This window comes from Eleginops maclovinus, chromosome 12 (assembly GCF_036324505.1).
Source record: "Eleginops maclovinus isolate JMC-PN-2008 ecotype Puerto Natales chromosome 12, JC_Emac_rtc_rv5, whole genome shotgun sequence".
In the NCBI taxonomy this organism is placed as follows: Eukaryota; Metazoa; Chordata; class Actinopteri; order Perciformes; family Eleginopidae; genus Eleginops; species Eleginops maclovinus.
The window spans coordinates 16022901-16046671 of NC_086360.1; the positions used below are offsets into that span (position 1 = coordinate 16022901).

At 39.9% G+C, this 23771-nt stretch overlaps 2 protein-coding genes across 4 annotated transcripts; one reads left to right on the forward strand and one right to left on the reverse strand.

Annotated features, from left to right (window-relative positions):
* Positions 1-305: 305 nt before the first annotated feature.
* On the reverse strand, positions 306-13177 carry hnrnpk (heterogeneous nuclear ribonucleoprotein K). Of its 3 annotated transcripts, none has more exons than XM_063896510.1 (17): positions 13077-13177; positions 12037-12110; positions 11744-11837; positions 11253-11350; positions 10943-10999; positions 9956-9999; positions 8402-8474; positions 7773-7886; positions 7477-7605; positions 6808-7151; positions 6226-6273; positions 4567-4606; positions 3768-3783; positions 3270-3302; positions 3026-3093; positions 2473-2642; positions 306-1183 (listed from the first exon to the last, which is right to left on the reverse strand). In XM_063896510.1, the coding sequence occupies exons 3-17, from the start codon at positions 11799-11801 to the stop codon at positions 1153-1155; spliced, it is 1323 nt and encodes a 440-aa protein (XP_063752580.1). In that variant the 5' UTR covers positions 11802-11837; positions 12037-12110; positions 13077-13177; the 3' UTR covers positions 306-1152. The 3 variants fall into 3 exon arrangements, with proteins under 3 accessions (XP_063752580.1, XP_063752581.1, XP_063752579.1); XM_063896511.1 differs by having other exon boundaries at positions 7773-7880; positions 11744-11904; XM_063896509.1 differs by having other exon boundaries at positions 11744-11904; positions 13077-13151.
* rmi1 (RMI1, RecQ mediated genome instability 1, homolog (S. cerevisiae)) lies at positions 12246-21190 on the forward strand. Its single transcript, XM_063896508.1, has 9 exons — positions 12246-13300; positions 13618-14193; positions 14849-14959; positions 16021-16170; positions 17170-17240; positions 17528-17651; positions 17878-17974; positions 18449-18638; positions 19205-21190. Exons 2-9 carry the CDS (start codon positions 14032-14034, stop codon positions 20361-20363), a joined length of 2064 nt encoding a protein of 687 aa, XP_063752578.1. The 5' UTR covers positions 12246-13300; positions 13618-14031; the 3' UTR covers positions 20364-21190.
* Positions 21191-23771: the final 2581 nt, after the last annotated feature.

Here is a 23771-nt window from a genome sequence, read left to right on the forward strand (position 1 = left end):
TGCAGATTCTAGCTTGTTTTAAGTGTTGCCGCCGTTCTTGTAATATTGGTTTTGTACAATTGTTTTTGCGTCCTCTTGAGCTTTTTGCAGGCATGTTTTTTGTAAAACTGTCCAAAAATGTTGTTAAAATGATTCATAGTTGTAGTTTTAAGTACAAACACAAATGCAACGGCAGAGGAACTCTAGCCAAATAATATCACATCCGTTTTTAGCTCATAAGCCATCTGTGCACAGAAAACTGATACAGCTGGAATGATTGTGCACAAAAAGGATTAATAGGCAAGGTCATTAAAAATGCAAATTGGTTGAGTAAAAAGTGGCACCTTCTTTATTCATTTTACAATTTGACAATGTGAAGTCTACAGCATGGAGAGCAAACAAGTGTAGAGCACAGGAAATTGCAGGGACAAAATAGATAAGTTCCATATCATTTGTCAATCCTTTAATAAAATGTCAAAACAAATTCTAGCTACAAGTTTCATTTTGTGAGGAGTTACTCAACTTATTCAGATTTCTTTCATCACACAACTACTATGTATATTCTTAAAAATGAGTCAAGACTGTCCTGTATCTTGTGTGCACAAGAGTCGTAACTTAAACCTTCCCAAATCCATTATGAAATATTACCCATCTCTAAAAAACAAAACAAATGGTTCAGTTTGGGAAAAATCAGGCTCTTACATTCTGCAGGTTTCACAGAGTAGTAATGATACAACTGTGTGTGAAGGGAACGATATAGACAGGAGAAAGCACACCCAACCCAAACACGCAAGCATGCGTACACACACAAGATTTATACCAGAGACACAAACATACATATCCATGTCATAGAGATCAAAACCATCCAAAAATAAAAGGTATGTTTATTTTATGTCTGTCAGGAGACTGAAGAATATTTTGATAGATGTGTGTTAGAAAAAAAATCAAAGTGTATCTGATAAACTAATGCACTATACTATTAAAAATGCAGAACATCTAAATTTTCTTTTATGCACAGGAATGTTGGACATTTATTTCATTAAAAAATACAAAAATAAAATTCAAAAAAGACACCCACAATCCAGAATAATAGTCTGAAGGGGTTGGACAGGGGTAGAAAGGTTGAGGGGGGAGGGGGCAATCTGAGTCTGCTTCAATCTGAGTCTCCTGGGTCTACAGCAAATGACCAGAGTACTGCTTCACACTGAAATAAAAAGAGTGGAAAAATAAATAAAATACACAAGAAGTAAATTGCAATTCACAGGTTGATGACAGTGTAAATATATAGCTATATAAGATGAATTCTTCGGAGGAAACGGATGGGGAGGCAGAGCAAGGGGAGAGACAGACTGCGAGTGAGAAAGACAGGCAGGGAGGAATACGGGCGGGGAGGGAGATGTGAAATACGTGGCTGATGGTGAGCGAGAAAGAGGAGGAGGAAAAAGAGGGGTGTGGTTAGTCCTTGTGTCCAAGCAGGTGCAGCACACTGAAGAGGGAGGGGAGGAAGGAAAAGGGAGGCCGGGTTAGTTACCATGGCAACACTACACTACTCATGAGACAGCGGCGGCAGGTCTACAGCTGGATTAGCATTCGGGCTAAGCTTGGATAGCATCAACAAGGAAGTTGTGTGTATTATACGTGCCTACTGGTTGCCAAGGGAGACAGAAGAGGAGGAGCCCGTGCTATTTGGCAGACTGTGATTTGTTGTCGGTTGATCTAACTAAAAACAACAAAATCACTAGTCTTCCACACAGCAGCAGCCAGGGGAAGAATCAATCCACTCCCTGCTTCACATTGAAACGGCTTGGTTGGCAAACAAAGATGCTGTTGTTTATTTTTATTTTATCCCTTCAATTCAATGGACAAATGTGACAGTGACGGAACATGTGTATCACATTGACCTTTTTTTAAAATAAATGAAATATGTACAATTGAGTTTGCCAACTCATTCACAGCCATTTCATGCAAGAGGCAGGTTTGAACTAGTTGCAGGTTGCATGGGAAAGAAAGGAAGGGAGTTAGTGGAGAAGAGACAGCAGGCAACAGAAATGCATAACCCAACAAAATGTGGGTTAACTAGTATTGCAATGCAATTTTAGAAAAACACATTTATGCATTCTTGATCTTAAATCACAAATATATTTCTACAGATTGTTATTATAGATGTTAAGAGGGCAGAGAGAGAAATCATCCTTAACATATCACTAGTTTCTTTCAGCTTGCATGGCGTAAGAAGGCTGCACTTCCTAAGATGGGTTGTATCAATTCACTTTTTATGATGCAACCCAACAGGCGTGAGCTCAGGCCAGATTTAGACCCCACAGGACAATGTTAGAGGTTTTAAAAGATCTTGCCCTCAATACAAGCTAGTAGGCTAGATAAGCACAATTTATGGGAAAAATGGTTGAACTGAGACTAGGGTGCTAAATCAAGAATTTCTACATCTAATAAGATGGACGTCAATGTAATCCATACGGCTGTGTCAGAACTTGCCTGTTCTGAAGAAGGTACTGAGCATTCTGGATCTGATCCTGGGTGCCAGTGATGGTGATTATTCGGTCCTCAGAGCCTTCCAGAGGCTCGTCGATCTTGATGGAGGCTCCTGACTCATGGCGGATCTGTTTGATCCGCTGGCCTCCCTTACCAATGATAGAGCCAGCCAGCTGTTGGGGGGGGGGGGGGGGGGGGGGGGCAGAGAGTGTGTGAAGCACTGGGAAATCATAGGTGGTACTTATGTGTTGATGATGTAGGACGGGTTCAATAACATATGGTTTCAATATTAAAGGTGTTAACACAATGTGTAAATGTGAAACAAAGAATAATAAAACATTTCAAATTATTTTTGTTAATTGCACTGAAGTACTAATGAATATGTGGCAGACAACAGGACTAATGGGTCCATGTGATACTGTAGCAGCCAGTCGTGCACAAGTAATTGGCTATGACAAATGACTACATGTAATTTATGGGTGGATAAAGAGAGCACAGAGACAATGTAGGGTTTTTAATCCCTTTGCCAAATTAAATGTTGCATTTATTTACTCACATCTTTTGGGATCGTCACTTGTGTGGTGATGACGGGGCCACCCATTTCATTATAGGAGCCACGTCCACCTGATGGCAAGAGGGAGGAGGGGTGAAGACCAAAGCACACAAACAGGGAAAAGAGGGGTGTAGAAACAGAGGAAAAGTAAGTAGTGCGCTAAAAACCAATGCTCAGCTGCCAGCATAATCACACATGGCTCAGGACATTTTTATAAAATTGACAGATTGATAGAAAAGAGTCTCACCTGACTGGTAGCTATCCCATGAGGAACTGTTGTCTGAGCAGAAGATGAAGCAAAAAACAAAACCAACTCAGTCAGTATACATTACGTTTTTTTCGAGAAAATTTGTAAACAAATAAGCAATGTCAATAGTAAAATCATGTGGCTCGTAATACATTTTCAAAGATATTTCAAGAACACTGATATACCATTATCTCTGCGTTCTGGCATTAATGTAAACAGCACGACTTCAGGTAAAATGTAATTTTATTGAAGTTAAAATTAAAATCTTACAATCCAAAAGCCATGATGACCTAGTGTGAGCTGCAATGTCCTTCTACCTCTAGCTATGTTGTCACAGTAATGATTTTGTCCTTTTCTCTAGGAAAAAAAGTCTGAAAAATGGACACTACAGAACAATAAAAAAACACTAGAATAATTTGAAGGCTGCACACTAAGATGCATGAGCAGCCTTGAAACCACTGATTTAATGACAGATAAAAAACAAGCCTTAGCACTTACCATATCCTCCTCCACTCTGTGAAAAACAAACGGAAACACAAACGGGTTACATTCGGTATAGTCAACTCTTTCATCTTTTTACAGATCCCCGGAGAATGGACGGAGGATTGTAAGCACAAATGTGGATGATGCAGCATCCTCGTCCATGGAGCAGACTCAACTAAAAGCCACCCAGTAACTCCTCCTCCTTCCCTCCCTCCCCCTTCCCGTCTCTGCTTGCATCTCCATCAGCCCCCATTTTCACCTGCTATTCAGCTGCTGCTGTCACCAAGGCAACAGGCAATTCAAAAAGCTGTTGCTGAGCAACGGCAGGCAGTATCCTGCCAGCTCTCGGAGAGGCAGAGAGAGAGCGGGAGAGAGACCTTCCAGTCTGTCAACAAAGCGTTATTATTGCCTAGCAACCAACCATGGCTACCCCCACCCTCCCCACCCCCAACATCCTCCCTCTCTTTGCAGGAAAAACAGGCTGGCCGTGAAAAGTACACAGTAAGAGGGCAATTATGGCTGATTTTTACAGGGTGTCTCCGGCTGTAGTGATTATGGTCATTTGGTGGGATGTCTTACACCATGCAAAAACTAGCTTGGATAAATGGTCGGGGTCAAATTGAGTGTGTGCTCTTGCATAGAGTGACCAGCAATGGGTGTATTGTCAATAAACCACTATTATGATTACAACACAATGGACAATCACAGCATATTGTGTAGTTGTAGGAACATCCACTTCTCAAGCCTGAGGATGCAGGCGCCTAAATGAGCTGCTAGAACCAGAGCTGCATGCATTTAGCAAAGGGTCACTAACCATGTTATCACTGTAGCGATCCGGTCTGCCTCTTCTGTCGCTGTTGATGAAAGAGTGTCATAGAGGGAGGGAGTGGGGCAGGGAGACAGAGAAATACAGAGAGAGATGGGGGGGTTGGTTGGAAAGAAACCGAAAAATGATTAGAAAAAAAGCTTGACAACCTTCCAAAGGAAATTTCTGGTCTAGGTCAAACTGCACACACACGCTGAGCAAGATTACAGTATAAACACATTTCCTCTCTGCAATCTTCCCACACAGTAACAGGAACAGCTCTGACAGTGTTATGGTGAGAGAAGTGACAGGTGGTGGTGATGATGATCACAGCCAAGGGCTGCTGCTTTTCCCCCCACTATTGCCGAGCTCAAATTAGGGAATTAGCTGAGGGAATTTGTTTGGAATTATTCTGTAGTCTTGCTTTAGCTAAGAAGATACATGCATGGATTTTACTTTCACGTCTAACTATGGTCTCAAACATAACTTCATGTTGCTTGATGCTTTCGCTAAACAGTATTTGTTAATGCATTCACACCGAATTAGGTGTTGCCGAGTGTCAGATAAATGAGTCTCTGCTATGTGAAACAAAGTCGCTCGGTAAATAGTAGAATGTTACAATCGGAGGAATGGTGTTTTTTTTGCTTATTTGGTTTAATTCCAGCCATTTTTTTTTGTTACACATTGTGTCATTAGCTATAATGATTCAAAAAACATGACACAAATAAACCCATTATAATCTAGTGTCTTACAAGTACAAACTGTTTTGTTTTATATCGATTTTATTCAATTAATCTCAATGTGGATGGCTGTAACGTAACCACGGTGAGGTAATGATGGTGGAATTCTTGTTTCGGGGAGCTTCCCCTTGGACATGTAGAAAAATTACATCTCAATAATTACAAGTCACATTGTGAAAGCATGCCTTTTTGCAGGGGCCTCTTGCTTTAAATCTGTCAGCTTCACATTAGCACATGACCTTCACACACCACCACAAGTACTTTTTCTCAACCTGGGAAAACTGGGAGGGGATAGCAGGTTGGATGACTTATTAACACAGAAAAGAGGAGGTCATACAACATCAGTGTAGTTGCCTGCAAAGAACTCAGAAAAAGGTGGAGTGAACAGGTGGATGGGGATAAGGGTATGGGTCTTATGCAGGCTAGAACACTACAGGCAAACAGACAGGAGAACAGCAGATGTTTGTAAGGCCATAATTAGTACCGAGAGAAGGGATGACAGGCAGGTTTAAACAGAGTGTTATTTCCTCATGAGCTATGATAGGAAGGGGATAACCAGGCATATTCAACAAAATGCAACCATTAAGTAAAAAGGAAGAAAACATACAAGACATGTAGGAATACCTCAACACTTACAACTTGGATTTCAATCATTATTGTAAGGTATTTATCACATTTGTGAATGGAAAAGTGCTGTACCTCTGTTAGCATTGGTAAATTGCTCACAAAGACAAATGGGTAAAATGCTACTCTATAGGAAGCAACACCCAATGGGATTTATGAGAAATCATTGCTTCAGTAAATGACCATTACAGACCACCTACCACTATTTTGGCAAGCAAACAAATGACAGAATATCAAAATGTCAAAGTATCCCTTTTCAGATAAATAAGGAGGTTTAAGCAAAGGTTTGGGGACAGAGACTTACTTTGACCTGTCATCAGAGCCACGGTACGAGTCATAGTAACGTTCTTCTCTGTGGACAAGATGGAGATGGGAAAAAGACACACAAACACAACCAGACACACAGTGATGAGCACATACAATTTATGGAATGATAACCATGATACAAATGTTTCCAGAGGGGTAGTTTGACTCTGGATAACATGCAGAATACGGGACTCAGTTTATCCTCTGAATTAGACGATTTAAAGCAAGTTTGAAGAATCTGTGGACAGAGTGCCCCTGAGTGAAAAATAAGCACCTGTAGAAGGATTTAGGTTTTATATGCAGATGCAGGAGGCACCAAGTTCTCTATCAGAAGTAAGAGGACTATCAACTGTTAACGGACGAGGAGGATCATGCAGTTACTTGGAACGAATGTGTTTCGTAAAGACAAATGGGTTGTAGAAGATTTTATATCTATTGTTATCTGACAGAGATTTAACTTTAGGTTTGACAAACAAATTTGATTAAGAGGAGTCGCCTTGGCAGGACTGGTGAATAGATCAAAGAAAAAGCGAAATAGGAAAACAACAGAGAAAGCAGCATACGACTTTTGATGTCTTACCCTCCTCTGTGTGGGTGTCCCATGGGCATGTTGCGTCCACGGCCACTTCCTCTGCCAACCCTACTGGGGTGGGGTGGTGGTGGTGGTGGTGGTGGTCCTCGACGAGGGCTCATCTCATCGTAATCTCTGCGGGAGGGAGGCATCGGTCCACGTCCACCTCTGCTAGAGGGCATTCGGTCAAATCCACGGTCTCCACCGCTGGATCTGCCCCCACGCATGGGGAACCCCCCCATAAGCCTGCGACCGCCGCCCCTCTCTTCAAACATCACGGTGAAACCACCGTATTCATATGTTTCGTCGTAGAAGTTGGGGTCGTAGGGCTGTGCACGGCCCTTTATGGGAGCCTAAAAGGGACAGAGGGAGATCCACTTGTTGGAATTTACAAGAATAACGGTGTGATAAAATGAAATGCATCTTTTAACGACAATAGATAATATTATTCGTAACCTGAAACTAAGAGTGAATTAAATGTTCTGAACTAAAACAACAAATTGAAATAAATCAGCGGAGCATGACGTGCTGAATAACAGTTTTCTTATAAATTCCTTTGGGTGTACAACACCAGGATACACTTTAATTATCCAACCACAAAGAATGATTCAATATGCAGCAATTCTTCAATGCATAAAAATCACAAAAAGTGATTCAAACACTGTAAAAGATACATACTTCAGCAATGAGCTCCAGCATGGTCTTGATACACTCCACCACTCTCTCCGTTTTACCGCCGACCAGCACCACCCGGTCTGTCGACTGAGGACAACACTCCTGAAACAGCTTGATGCTGGTCTTTGTGTTCTATAGACACACAGATACAGGTAGAAATTCAGGTCACAGAAATAGAGAAAGCTACAACACTATAAAACATTTCTACTTAAGAAATATCAATACATCAATAATGTTTACCCACACATTTTAGCCTGCAATTCATTTATTTGTAACACTGCTCCTTTTGATCAACATACCTCTCTGAGCTCCTTGATCTTGGCTCCCTTCACTCCAATGATGGAGCCAGCCAGGCTCTGATGGATCAGCAGGCGTAGCTCGCAGTCAAAATCCATCCCATTGTACTGCTGGTACTGAGCAGAACGTTTAGCATGTTAATTGTTGGGTACAATTTATAATATATAATTTCAAGGTAATGTATAGAAGATTAAAACAAGAACATATTACCATACTTTACATAAATGGGAGGAAAAAAAACGTTACAGTGTTTGAAAAAAAAATTACATTTTTTTTTTCTCTCCAACAACTACTGCAGATACAGCACCTGGCAACAGTGTTATATACAGCCTTAAAATATACTGTGGAAACAAGCCAACCAGCATTTCAATTAGTGCAGTCTATTCCACCTAAAGCACTTATTTGCAAGTGAAAATAGAGGCAAAAAAAAAGGTCCAATCGACCAAATTGCTACAGTAAAATGTTTTAATGTGAACTAGAAAAACATCTCTGGAACACAAAGGACATTTAAAAAGGCATAACTTTGTGATCATTGTAAATATCCACATTTGTTTTCACTTCCAAACATTTTTTTATGTGCATTAGGTTGAATGGGACACGAGGAGAGAAAACAAGTTCAACCAGTCCTCACCTCTTCCAGCGTCGGGATAATCTTAAGCAGGATTTCTCCGACTGTCTCGATGTCAGCACTGATGCTCAGGATGCTTCAGAATTCACAGAGGATGGGAATGGGGTTGCCAGCAAGACATCCCGGGAAGGGGGGGGGGGGGGACGACAACATTTCAGATTAAAGAATTCATGTTAACCCCTTTTGCAATAATAATTAATGACATCCCATTTAACCAACTCATTACTGAGACTACAAAGCTAAATGAACTGTTGAGATCCAGTGTAATCTAAAATGTTCATGGTCATTGTAACTGAATTAAAGCTGGTATCCCAAATAATGTTTGTCCAGAGAAAGGAAGAAAAGAGGCAAAATAAAAAAGGGACCCAAAGAAAAGTGACTGCATTTGGTGACCAAGACGTGGGTGGGGGAGGTCTGAGGAGGATCTGGCAGGAATAAGCACCAAAGGTGCCAGAGAGAACTCTTAAGTCCTAAAGCACAGTTTGGTGGATGCACACCACAAATAGTTTATATACTATAAAGACCTAAGATGAGGTGCCAAAAACAACTCTGTGAGCACAGAGAGACAGGGACCAAAAGAACCCTGTCTTCAATCACTTTTATCATGGCCGCCTCCTATCTCTTAAAACAAAAAAAGATTTGCAATGTTGCTTAAGAATGCTAAATTTGCCAAGAAAATATGAATATTAATTTTGTTGTCTGCACCCACCTAGTGACATAATAAAATAAACAATGAATTTACTAATCAAGGAAAACTTAAGTGCAGTTTGCACATGGAAGTAGAAAGCTAGACGAGTGTAAAGGAGCACATTATACCATGGAAAATGAAGTCTGCCACCACTGGAGTTGATGTTTTTTTTATGGGGATGAGAGAAGCGATAAACAAAACACCCAAGAATGCAGGGATGAGTGGGAGGGAAAGCTAATCTGATGTTCAATAGCTCCAGCAGTCAATAACAACGTTCAGATGAAGCAGAAGAATGGAGAGGAAAACACACACACACACACAACACAAATCCTAGCATGTTTTTAGCGTTTAAGAATGGATGGACAATGACAGTCTATCAGTATTAGGGCATCTCAAGGAAAGAATGGGATGGAGCGAGAAGCAGGTAAAACTAACAACTAAAAAACAAGAACACCAGTATATCCATTCCGAGGGGGGAAGGAGGTGAAAACGCGAAAGGTAAGATAGATAATCATCAATGAAAATTAAACAGAAAAAAAACTAAACAGAACAGACATTGCACAGATTAAGGCAAAGATTTAAAAAGACAGTGGCAGATTGTGGAAAAACCCTGACAACACCAGCCTAACTTTCAATGTTGAGACGTGATTTTAAAAATGACATTTAAAAAAAGGATGTTGACATGGCTTTTACAGGCAGAGTTGGACATGAACGCATTTAGGCATTTTGACTTACGCTAAAATACTTAAAAGAACAGGTAGGTTAAAATACAGTGACTTGACAGAGGCAGGATGACTATTAATAATTCATCTCTTCTTGTTTGTTTGACCTGTATTCAGGCAGTGAGAGGGAGGAGCTTAGGGACATACCGCTCAGGCCCACTGCTGTCTGGGACTGACACACTGGCATTGTACTGGGCGTGGAATGGGCAGGGGCCAGGGCCATTCGAGCACAGATGTCAATCAAGTAAGGCGCCCATTTAGGGACAGGGCACGATTATGGACAGGGCCAACCAGGGTGTCAGGTGGGCGGGCGCAGGAGGGGCCATCCAGAACATGGGCAACAGAGGAGGAAGTGGGCAAAAGTCAACATAATAAACAAGGGAGAGGGAAGAGGGAAGAGGAATACATTTTTAATATACAGGCTCTACACTGTTCAAATGTGACTTTTATTTGATTCTCTCAGAGATTGGTTTGTCAAAGAGAGAAAAGGAGAAAAGGTGACATTGGAAAATGGGTAATGGCATATTAAGAACATGATAAGTTCAATGTTGGGGAATAGACCAGAGACAATGAGAGAGAGGGGTAGAACAAATTGTTGAGGGCTAAAAAAAAGAGGCAATGACATTTCAATGAATTAAGGATTGGTCAGTTTGCCTTAACACTTCTAAAAAAAAGCATTAGCTGGAGCTGTTGGTGACATCACGAACACCGCACTGTACTCATACATTTAAATTAACAAGAGCATCAGTGTTGCTACAACAGCATTGTTACAATTAACGATCAATATGGAGAAACAAACGGACATGACTTTGGTGCCAAGGGCCAGTTTAGCTGAGGTAATCACAAGGGTCATATGGGAATCAAATGATTAAAACAACCAGAAAAGGTTGTCACACTTCTTCATGAACTGAGGACTAATCTTAATACAGGTATCAGCCAACCACACCCTTTGTTAACACAGAAGAAAATATTGCCAAAGACCAAAGAAAGATTTTTTAACAACTATCAAAGGTAATTGATTTCAATAAAAAAAATGTTTAGAAGGCTGAACAACATTGAAGTGAAAAATAAAGCAAACTAAATAAATATTCAAAATAATGTTCAAGGTGTATTAAATGCATAAAATGTACTCACGTCTGTACGAAGGGCTTTGATGTTTTTGCCACCCTTCCCAATTACAGCTCCTGCATTCTGAAATCACATAAAATACTTACAAAAGCTGGAGACATAACAAATAAACTAAATAATATAAACTACAGTAAAGCAACGGCAGACAAGCAGTGACACAATATGACATTTATGTCAGAAAAAGGCCCCACAAAAACTCCTAATAAAGAGTTGAAATAAATTATTTTAAAAAGGGAAGCGAAATTGGCAGTCTTTTTAGATTGGCGCGACATAAAAGAGACCTAGAAGATGCAAAATGAAAGGAGAGTGAATTTACTTTGCTCTGCAGGAGGATGCGAAGCTCAACCATCTCGTCAGAGTTCCTGGAGCGTTTGAAGGATTTCTGATCCTCTGCATCCTCAGCAGGGCGCTTACCTGGCATGGGGAGATAAAAACACAACAATGCAGACACATAAGATAACAAGAAATATTCAAAAAGGCACAAAAATAGCGAAGAACAGAATCCTAACATTTGGTGTGGGAGAAAAAAAGAAAGACAATGTTTTGTTTTTTTATCCCTGAATGAAAACACGGTCATGACTAGTTCATATGGCTAAATCGATTTCACACAAATGATCGGATATGAGCCTCGAGTGAAAGATTTAAAATCATAATAACTTGCACTATAAAAACTGAGCTGTAAGTAATCAGCTGATAGGACACTGTCATTCCTATCATTTCATGGTACACTGACATTTCATACATAAATAGATTTGTAAAACCTGTCAAACAACATTAGTAACAGAGTAAAAATGTAACGTTTTTTACCGTTTGTCTCAGTGTTGCCGAATGAAGAATCCTCTTGCTGTTCAATTTCTGTCTCCATGGTCTTCTGACAGTGCAGGAGATGGTGTGGGCACCTCTATCCGGAGAACAGACAGCAGCAGGGAGAGAGAAGCAGAAAACTGGCCCCTGTGAGCTGTGGTAGTCTGTTAACATTGTGAAAGGAGAACAATAATTAAGACAACTCAAGCTATGCGCAGGAGATCCGGTTATTCGAGAACTTGGGATAAGATAGCAAAGAAACCGGGGGAAAAACTGGCAGAAATCTCGCTACTCACCGATATTTATGATAGGGACAAGGGCGTGTTGAAAGGCGGAACTAAATCAGCAAGGACCAAACAGCTGCTGCGACCTGACGGAGAGGGAGAGGCTAGTTGAAATACTAAATGTAATAATAAAAAAACTTGGTGAAAGTAAGGTCTGAAACGGACCAATTATAATCACATATGCATTAATTCGTCCCTTTGTTTGAATCTCTTGGATTGATGTTTGACTAATACAACAAGTCAACTAGACCAATGAAAACCCACTCAGTGGTGGTTTAGGACCATTATTAATCGAAGGAACACAATTTTCATTACAACAGTATCGCGTCGTAATAGCATAGTGGTGTCTGGGTGCAGGGAAACTAATATTGCGCATTATTTTGGGGTAAACGGTGTCTGCTATGGGTGCTACATCCATGATACGAGTTGATCAGCCTGTGATGATAGAATAGTATCTTAAATAACCTCACTATTTAACTGCATTTTCCTCAGTAACAAGCAATGCAACGTGAAAGTTAGTAACTGGGGCCGGACATAAGGTTGTTAACTGTCTCACTTTGATGACATTTAACGAACTGAAAGTGAGCTTACGTTAACTTAGCTTATCTGAAGCTAACAGTTCGACCGTTGGCTAAACCCAGTCGTCGCTAACTCTTTTAGCTACGTGCTTCGTCGTGTGGATTTCATCGAGCAACTCCCCCAAATAACCAATGTTCACTTATTCCAGACGTGTAACTAAACGCTAACATGGTAGAGTGTCGTTTCTGTCTCTTAATCTATCGCGGTGTAGTGCATAAAACATTACAATTTGATTAATACAAAGACCAGCTCGAGCCTAAACAAGCTAGCGGCTAGCTCATTTCGCCATGTTGCCATCATTTCGGTTGTGCACAACGGGAGCTAACGTTAGCCAGGCCAGCTATTTAGACAGCGTTACATCAGATAAAAACTAAGCAACAGAGGGACCATTAACTACATGTTTCTTTATATAGTTACTGTGCACTTAAAATACATTAGGTTCAGAAAAATGAAAACATCGTCAAAACACAAACCTGCAGAGCAACACCTCTTTCCTTCTCTACCGAACATGGAATCTACAGGTTTTCGTAGAGTGTGCCGATTGGCGGAGAAAAACGCCAATCAAACAGTCGGGACTCACAATTGGCTAGAATAAACGTCAGTCGCAAGAAAATAGGCGTTTCCAAACTGTATTTCCGTGTGCTGATACATCCGTGAATTTCAGTGTGGCTGCTCTCAAGTTATTCCAGTTTATAAGGTATGATCTGATCAACAATGCTAATTTTATATTACGTCTACGTTCTATTAGAGGAACACATGTTATTTTAATTAACTGCTGTTTGATATAATATATTTCTTTGGTCATGTTATATGGGCGCACAAAACTAATGTGTGCCAACATTACTAAATAAGTAGTCAACTTTGGCGCCTTGGCAGATTTCCAGAAATTTCGTGGATATCCACGTCTCATGTAACATAAACATTTACTTATTTGGTATTATGTGTTCGTATTTGTTCTTGTTCTGTTGCATGCTATCCGTAATTTTCACTGCATATTTTCTCTCTTCTTCACAGTACCAAGACGTGACCATCCCCAGAGACAGGGCTTATAAAAGCGGACGTGTGTGCATAAAAATAACAGAAGCAATTCTCCTATTTTCTTGGTTCATAATAGACTAATCTCCTGTGATAAACCACCACAAGATTTGGCGGCAAGTGGTTCAGGAGATACAGAGAGAACATGACTCCTTAAACTACCTATAAATCCTGAGGGATTACAGGGTGCAAGGCAATGAGTTAAATTGTTGACATTTGAACCATAACTTGTGTATACAATTAGGGTCTTTGCTAACGTGTGCTCTTTGGGAGGATCATTACTGATAAATGCAATCAAATAGAAAATAACAGAACTGTCTTAATATAATAACAAGGAACAGTGAGGACATTATCTGGAATTGGCCTTGTCACATACACACAAAAGAAAAGAGGATGACCCCTGAGGTTCAGGCAGTGGTACATTCTACCCAAGCCTGGCTGCGTTCCTCCTGGCAAGTTCAGGTGCCCTTTGCCTGGCTGGAGGCCTGCGTGGAGTGGCTGCAGGAGGAGGCAGGAGGAGCAGGTCGTCTGTCACAGCAGCAAATCAACCAACAGGTATGCAGGATGTCTGAATGTGTCACTGTGTAGCTGAATGCAAAATAATGAGTCTACAATCTGTTCTGTTGATATTGAGATCAGTTCTGTTGCATCACATTACAGTTGTAAATATGACGCCATTTAAGTATGGGACTATGGTCACATAATAACAGGTGCTTGTGAAATGGAATTGGAGATGGTCTCTGGGATTTGGTCATGAATTTCCTCCTGTTCTTTCTCATGCACTGACTCCTGGTTGAAAAGCTACGACCCCTTCCCAGTGATCGTTGTAACTTGTTTTGGTCTAGGGTTTACCTGCAGCTGATGTCTTTACAGTATTCATTCAGTGCTTTCAAGAGCTGTAGCAATTAGTTGAAAAACAAGCAAAAACTTCTGCAACTATTATAGATTTGATTAATTGTTAAAGTAAGTTTTTCATGCAGAAATGGCAGAAAATTATTTATTAAACCTTAGAGCAGATGGTTTAAAGTCCAAGAAGACCATGAACAGCTATGTAAGCTGAGAAGATCTTGCTCTCAAGCTTTACAAAGTAATACAAAACAATGTGTGTTATAAAATAGGGCTTAAGAGTAGAAAATAAACCTGCTGTGAACAACAGAATTGCTCACAATATAAAGCCTCATGTCCCTCACTGCATGATATGTAATCTTAGGCGCTGGACCAGTGGTTGCTGACAGACCTGAGGGACCTGGGCCACCCGGTTCTCCCGGAGAGTTTCTCCCAGGCCCAGCAGACTGAACTCAGCGGCACCTTCTGTGTCCAGGTATAGACATGTTGATCATATATTTAATTGTCTATATTTCATAAAATGCCACAACACAAATATTAGTCCACACTTGGCAAAGTAATTACCAAAATGTTTCCTTTGATTTATTTAACGGAGCCGACACGTTATAATGAACATATTATGTTGTTTTTGTTCTTAAAAAAGGTGGTTGAAGCAATGTGTTGCCTTATTATAAAAGAAGTCTTACTATTTTACATAGGCTTTATCGTGATCCAGAATATAAGCCAAAAAGATGTTGAGATTTATAGTTATTGATATTTAAAATAATGTAATATTCACATCATGACAATCACATGATAATATCGTATATATCCAGCGTCCTTTTGAAATATTTTCTGTTTGTACTCTTTTGTACAGTCATGTGAACGTCTCTCTCTCTCTCTCTCTCTCTCTCTCTCTCTCTCTCTCTCTCTCTCTCTCTCTCTCTCTCTCTCTCTATCCCCTTACACTCCTGTTCTGTTAGTAATTTTCAAAATAATAGACAAATCACACAATTTTAAAGATTAACTGACTGAAAGAATGATCATTACAATTTTCTTTTTAGAATTATTTTCCAATGTTTTGTTGTTAATATATCAAAAAATATCGTAAAGATGAATTCTTCTGGCCAAGATAATCATGTAATGATAATTGAATAATGCCCAAAATCCAATAGCACTGAGTAACAAAAAGACAAAAGCACACAGCTCTGAAAAATGCTATAGTGCAATTATAGGGAGAAAAAGATTGGAGTACGGGCAGAATCGATATTATAACAAAGCCATTCCTTTTAATTTTTCCTTTTGGCTGAAAATTTAAAATCAGCTGGAAAACCTGAGACTGAGTGATTACATGTAAGTTGGTTCCAAAGACAAAATGAAGGGAGACACAGGATACATGTAGCACTCACAAAGAAGACTAGCAATCAAAAAATCTCCAGGACAGTAATGTATAAGATTTATACTGATCTTTGACTATAGTGTCAAGCAGTTTAGAAGATTTTAAAGAAATGTATACAGCAAAAAGTTAATGTTTTCATGGGTACCGCTCTGTGTTAGGTTGACTCATTACTGGACATTGGTCAGCCTGCATACGGTCAGCTGCAGAAGTGGAAGGGCTCGGATTGTACCAACGACGATGTGTCTGCTGTCACACAGGCCACCCAGAGGCCCTGGGAAGCCAGACCAACACGCATGCTACTGTTGCAGGTCAGTGGCATGTATGAAATATTGTAAAGAGGTTCTTTGAAAAAAAAATCTTCCTTTGAATTGATTTTGTGCTTTATAAATGAATGCTCCAAACAGTTACATTGCCTGTCATAAATAGAATACGTGATGGTTTGCTGCAAATATTAGTCGATCAGGGGAAATATGGCCAGGTATTTTGATATTATTTATGGTTGAAGCAAAATTGGCTGAACAATGCTTGCTTTAAGCCTCACAAGACATTTTTGACAATCTAGTCTGAGAGTAAATCTATTGTACAGCCTTTTTTACCATTGTACAATACACAAACTGGTTGGGACTAAAGTGTAACAAATACAAAGTGACACTATTTACCAGTGTGTGCAATTATGCTCAATCAACTGTCCAACCATATTCTATAGCCAGGATATTTCTTCTAAGTGCTCTAGGTCGGGTAGAATAATGTAGACTTCTGCTTCTCTTCCTAACTGAATCAGAGTGGACAGGTACAATCAGTGGTAGAATATGAAAGAGTAAATTGCTAGAATATAAGGACTGTAATTTTCACCTTAAGTAATACACTTGTCACTGCTCTGTGGTTTCTTAAGAATAGTGCTCCCGTTGCTTAGAAACGTTGCAATGGCTTTCTTCTCTCTTTTTTTATTTTATTTCTTTTTCCGATATCCAAAGTCTCACAATTCTAGGAGTCATGGGGGGCAAAGACCCATAGCAGTTTAAATGCACTTAAATCACTGTCAAAAATAAGCGGAACAAAGCAGATTTGTCCAGATAAGCTTTGACCAGCATTTTAGAAAGCTCCAGCCAACCAGCATTTAGAAAACCTCTATCTCGAAATGTACTCAGTGTACTGTTTGAACCAGCAGTAACGTTTTGTACAGTTCCTAAGCATCCTACTGTAATTGTGATTTACATTTGTTCTTGAGTATGTAAATCTGTCATCATTTCACAATTATTTCCCTGTTCGGTTGTTCCTGCTCAAATCCTCTTGTCTCTGTTGTACAGGTGACCGATGGAGTCCAGAGCTTGGAGGCAATGGAGTATCAGTCCATTCCTGCACTCAGCACAGCTCTCAGGTTAGAATCAATGTGATTTAATTTACCTGCATTCTGGTGTCCTTTAAAAAAAATAATCTTTCAAGCTACGGTGTCTTCTTCTAAAACAATAAATGTATTCATACCTATGGAAACTTAAGGCAACAGAAACACCTTTGTTACATGTTTAGGTGTTATTTGAATTTGTCATGAAACAAAAATTACTGCTACGTCACTACCAGTTTCTCATGGAAAAACTAAAACACAATTGCTTTTTATAACATATTTTTTTTAATTGTAAAAAGATTGTTTTTTCTTGTACCCCTCAGGCCTGGTGTGAAGCTTCAGCTGCAGGGGAAGATGGTTTGCAGACTTGGGATGCTTCTGTTGGGGCCTTCCAACATAAAGGTCCTGGGTGGTGAAGTAGAAGAACTGGTGGAGAGGAATACACCGGTAAACTTTTGGTGTCTGTTGTCTGTCAAAGCAGATATAAGCCAGTACATGTTCATGTCTTAATTTGTCTCACAAATTTGGACCTAACCACCTCGATAGTGATTATATTCAGAGTCCAATGGTAATGTTTCAGTTCCTGTTTTTCATAGCTACTGAAGCAGAAATTCCCAGCCATTCTTAGACAGCAGTGTAGAACATTTAATAATATATATTTTGTTACCAACAGGGGAAGGTGCTGTGTCGGACACTGGGACTTCCTGAGGAGGAGCAGCAGCAGCAGCAGCAGCAGCAGCAGGAGAGGGCGGATCCAGCACATCAACAAGGTATATTCAGCTAACTTCAATAATTTAGATTTTATATAATATAAGGCCTGTTTAAGATTGGTAATGGATGCCTTGTTTCTCAGCCTAGGATAGTTTAGACTGTTTAAAGTTGGGTTGTTTAAGGTAATTATCTATAGTCGGTGCATCACGTATAGTAGAGAGCTGTCAATATACAGGAGCCATTAGCTATGCTGGCTTTAAAGCCATCTGACACCATTGACAAAAATAGTCATTTTTACCTCACAGTACATGCAAGTCGCTGGTCTTCCGCTGCCTGGATCTGTTAGTTTGTGTTTGTATGTGTGATTCTGGTTAGTTTGGATATACCTTAAGTGCTGACCACCATCCACGCTTGTCAATACAACAACTGTGTTAAGACCACCAGCTAACAACAATGCAAGCTACCACATCAAAACACCCATTCTATTATTTAATATCATCATGATGTTTTGTCTCTTTTTGATTCCTTTTCAGGTAACCAGGAAGTGGAGGACCTGGAGTTCGATGACGCAGAGCTGTTGGCCAGTGTGGAGGCCCAGGAGGTGGCGGGGAGGGTTCCCGTTGGTCCTGTTGGAGACAGCGGCTACGGGACGCTCGGTGAGACCTACACTCAATCCCAAAGAAGCTCCTCAGTCAGGAGCCTCGTCTCGACAGCCTCATCCAGGTGGGTTGTTAACAATATAATGTCTTGACATTTTGTGCCTGAAACTCGTCTGTGTTTATATACGTTGACATTTTGAATTATAGCAGTGTTTGTCTTAAAAAAAAGAAGTCTGTATTTATCTTGATTCAGCCTATAGAAGGGCAGTCTTTGACGATCCATTTCCTGCACAAACAGAAACAATTGAGAATAAATGACCTTTAATTTTTTTAATTTCATATTTTTATCCTTTTGATTTGAATAAAAGACAGTCATTTTTATCACAAATTATAAAAATGAGCTGCCTAGATTCCAATTATTGCAGTTTACTAGCTGTAATCAAAGATAAAACATAATAGTTTAGAGTGATTTCTGACCTAGGATGTTAGTCCCCTTTAGAGTATCAGAGCTTTCATGTTTTTTCCAAAAGACTCCTACCTTTGAAAATGACTTAGGCTGTAAAACCATATTTGATTTTTATGTGTATGAGTATTTATCATGACCTCTGACTCAATGGGCCAACCAACATTGTTTGAAACACTTGGATGGTTTTAAAGCTACATTAACTCAGTTCGACATCTCTCTTACAGAAGTGGTTTGATCCAGGGCAACCGAGGTGGTTCAGTCCAAGGTTGTCTCCAGGGTAACGAACAAGAGGACTTTGACCTTTTAAATCAACCAGAGATCCTTGATCACAACATGACAGATGAAGACTTTCCTGATGAAGACTTTGACGATCTTCCTCTAGATGAGTTGGACAGTGTGATTTTGAGTAGTACAAACATTACTGCGCAGTCTGATGGTATTCACAGGAGCACGCCACAGAACAACAATATACTAACAGGAAATCCTAACAGAGCAACAAATGCCCAAACTGCTCAGTCTGAGCTGCACACTTCGAATGACTCTGGCTCACAACTTGGATCAAACAACTCCAGGTCCAACACACAGAAAAGAGACTTTGCTAAAAGAGCAGCAGCTTTAGAATCAGATGTTGTTGCTGACGATGAAAGTGATTTCTTGGATGAAGAAATGGACTGCTTTCTTGCAGAGGTAGACACTGGGAGGTTAAATCAGCTCCCTGTCCATCAAGGACCTAGCAAATACAGGGAGAGCTCTACCAACAAAACAGACACTGCAGGCTCCAGTTGTAGGATTACCAGCGAGTCATCAAAAAGTGTAACACAGTCTGCATTTGATAGCTCGCATAACACAGCTCAAGTACAAAATAACACCTCAACCACTGCAGTATTTGATAGACTATCCGCTAAAGCTGAACCTCAGTGTAGCTCGCCCCCTGCTCTCACGCTGACCTCTCCACCTTTTACATATTTGTGCGTATTTGAAGAGATGATGTCCAAACCACAACATCACACCACAGAAATCCGAGTCAAGGCTTTCATTGTGACTCTCTTGGGAAAACTGAGCAGCAACAACGGTTTTTGGCGCGTCTGTGCTACAATATCCGATGGAACCGGGTACATGGACGTAGAGCTGTCCAACGAGGTTTTGACGGGCCTGCTGGGCTTCTCGGTGGCGGAGAAGGGGGCTCTGAAGCGTGACCCAGCTAGGAGAGGGGAGCTCGACATCGGGATGAGGAGGTGTCAGGAGGAGTTGGTGGACATGTGCAGTGTTATGACTATCGTGGTCGGACCAGATGGCAGAAAAGCTGTCGTGACCAGGGCGGACCCCGTCAATGAGAAAGTGGTCCAGCAGCTGGAGCAGAGGGTGAGAGACGGGAAAAAATAGACATGCGCTTGAGGGGAAGTGGGGGCGATAATGAGAACATTACAGATGGGGAGAAATGTATTGCACTTAAGCAGAGATGAAAAATTGCAAATACTGTATATACATCGCCTTGAAAATTGTCCCTCAGGTAATGAAGCTAAGTTTTTTTAGGATTGGTATTCAATCTGCCCTTCTGCTGTGGATTTGGAGAGCAGGTTGTGTGAACTGGATGTCTGATGATCAGCAAGAAGCGTGTTGCAAGGCATCCATATGGTATATGTAAATGTAACACCCTGTCATTTGTCACTATATGATTTCCTTTATCTATTTAAAGAACTATGTCTGCTTCAAATGCACTGCATCATTCCCAAAGATAACCAATACATATCTATACTAAATCTTAATGATTGGTTTTCAACGTATTAGTTAAAAACTCCCTGATTGTATTTTAACTTATATGAGGAGAAGAGCGAAGCAAGTGAGATGAGAGAAGGGAGCCGGGGGAGAAAATAAGCCATGTTCTGATTGTTGTAATGAATTGCCAGCCTTTGCATCCATTCAGTACATTCATTACTTCTGACTGAAAAATGATTGAATATTCAAGGGCAGCATGGGTCTTTAATAAAGCCCACCGGAGGAGAAAGAGAGGAAAGGGAGATAATAAGGAGACCATGAGCTTCGATGATATGTGTTTATGTAGGGCAATATATATATATATATGTATACATGTATATGTATACCACACTGATGTGATGTCTTGCCTGTATTAACTGCATATTGATATAAATTGTTTTTTATTTATTTTCTTTTACACTGACTAATAAAACTTTCCATTTCTCAGTGTCAAATTAGTATTGTATTCATGAAAAATCAATAACTGGGCAGAGGAACCGTGTTTCATTTGATTTATAATGGGCTTATTAAGTGCACCTTTGGGATGTGCAACATTTAAGCACACATAATCATAATTAAAAGTAGCCCTGCCGTATAAGCTGGTCTTGCAGCTCTTTAAAGGTGTCAGAAATGTATCTTTAAGATGAAACACCTCAACAATTTGTAATCTTTAATTTGTGTCTTGTCTGCCATCATACAATATAATTAGGTGTCTCTCATATATTAATTTCCTCAGAGTGAAAGTGAGAAAAACACAGGCTAATAAAGGTACCACAGAGGATGTATGTTAGTACATACATGTGTGTGTACGTGCAGCAGGGTTCATACGTGTTTGTTATTGTCTCACGGCGCTGTGTGCAGTTCCATTCAGGTAGCAGGTCTAGCTTCATTAAGGCTAATCAGGCTGAGCGTCTAAATGAAGACCCTGCTATGCATGTCGATAACCTGTTATGTGCTAATGAGGCTGGGGACGATGAAGGAGGAGGGAGAAGCAACCCATAGGGTGACACGAGGAATACATACGGGTGATAGATTAAATGAAACAATGTATGCATTTAACTACTAAATGCATACCATGTAATGCATAATTGTGAATACCTTTGACAAAAATACATTTCTTAATTATGTGTTTCCTTTTTTAATGTGTTCAACAAGTGTACATGAAGTCTGGTTGAAATTTAAGCCAGAGACGAAACGAGAGAAGAATCAAATCAAAAAAGGTCAAGCTCGACATTTACTAAGTGCAATAATATCATTTGTATAATTTCATAGGATTCATCAACAATTGAGTGTCAGATAAGATTACATCTATAAAGTTATATATTACATAATGATATAATGTGCAGTTGCTTTTCAGAAAAAAACATTGTACAACAAGTACAACATTTCGTATTTACCTAATGGAAGGATTTTAGTACCTTCCTCCACCACTGTCTATTTGAGAATAAAGGCTTTCAGCCAGTAAATTACTGGGACAGAAGGGGGCAAGGAACAAATACAGTACCGAGGACATGGACAAACATTTACAGCAGGAATTCTTTTCTCAGAGATCTTTTATGAAGCTTATGACCTTCATCATTTCCTCCCAAATGTATTACATGTGCACTGAAGGTTGCATTTTTAAAAGATCGTAATGCAGCAGCTCATGATGACATATTTCCGAGGCAGCATGAGAAAGTGCTTGACCACACTAATAGCTCTCTATTTGCCATATTATTTCCTCTATGTTAGTCTTCCACTTCTGTCTCAGCCCGGAGCGGTAGCAGGGAGAAAAAATATGTTTTTTTCCCCCTGTGAGTTTGGAAGTACCTTTCCAAATTGTAGTAGAAGGCGAGTGGAGGAGACTGAATCATGAGGGACACACAGGAGACAGAGCACTGTTAATTTCTCTAATGCTCATATACAGCTGCACTGTCCCTCTTTGTTCATTACAAATATCAATGAAAAAAAGCACATGAGCAATCCTAATACCCCTCCTGATGCGGCAGATGTAATTTTCTTTGCCCTATTACATTTAGTAATGAAAAATCCACTTAGACAACTCAACCTCTCTTTTAGGCCTCCATCAAAATGAGCAAATGGTTTCTCTTCATGACAAAAACATACCCCTTTAAGTGTGCGTGTGTGTGTGTGTGTGTGTGTGTGTGTGTGTGTGTGCGTGCGTGCGTGCGTGCGTGCGTGCGTGCGTGCGTGCGTGCGTGCGTGCGTGTGTGTGTGATCATTAAAGGAAAAGAAAATGATAAGTAATTCGAACTTGGGAAACAATAAAGTACCTTCCTACTTTGTTTTGGCTCATCTGGACGGATGGAGGGGATTATTATCATGATTTGAAAAGAAATAAAGAAAGGACCCATTTCTTCTCATTTTACTTTTCAGGGGCTTCTTATCTTATTTGACAAAAGTTTTTCAAGTCATGCATTCTCTCTAATAAAGACAAATTAAAATATTCACATGTCTACATATATATTTACTATGAAATGAGACAACATACATTCATTATTATTAATCTAATAACTCATCTTGAAGATTCTTCCAAACAAGTACATGGGTATTAAAATGTCCTGAAATAAAAGTACCAAGAGTAAGCCTCCTATGTAGAATAGCCAATTTCTGAATAGTATATAATATGTTTGAATTGTTATTATTAAGGAAGTAATGTATGTGCAACTTCTAAATGGTGGAGTTCATTTTAATTCTCTGGGTAGCTTTAATGAAGTCTGTCTGTCAGACAAGCACAATGATGCAGAAATTGTATGCAAGTGAAACACACCGTTACCAATTAAGCATTTATCTGGTTTTTTTTATTTGTTGTAAGCATTTGGGAAAATGTAAACACAGCAACATATAACACACTTCAGGCTTTTTTAACACTGTGATCCAAAGTTGTGCCAACTCCAGATGACCAACAATAGGGTAGGATCAATAACTTTGCCATAAACATTTGAAATGGCCTCTTGAACCTCTGTACCACCAAAATCCTCCAGCTAAAAACACATCCAAACATGGCTTTCCCAGATCGCCTCTTTACATTAAAGG

Coding starts and splice junctions, on each gene's coding strand:
- hnrnpk (XM_063896510.1), bottom strand. CDS start 11,801: ATGGAGACAGAAATTGAACAGCAAGAGGATTCTTCATTCGGCAACACT. Junction 11,351..11,743: donor CGGCAACACTGAGACAAACG/GTAAAAAACGTT, acceptor TCCCCATGCCAG/GTAAGCGCCCTGCTGAGGAT. Junction 7,152..7,476: donor TGCTGGAGCTCATTGCTGAA/GTATGTATCTTT, acceptor TGTCCCTTTTAG/GCTCCCATAAAGGGCCGTGC.
- rmi1 (XM_063896508.1), top strand. CDS start 14,032: ATGACCCCTGAGGTTCAGGCAGTGGTACATTCTACCCAAGCCTGGCTG. Junction 17,652..17,877: donor TGGTGGAGAGGAATACACCG/GTAAACTTTTGG, acceptor TGTTACCAACAG/GGGAAGGTGCTGTGTCGGAC. Junction 17,975..18,448: donor GGATCCAGCACATCAACAAG/GTATATTCAGCT, acceptor ATTCCTTTTCAG/GTAACCAGGAAGTGGAGGAC.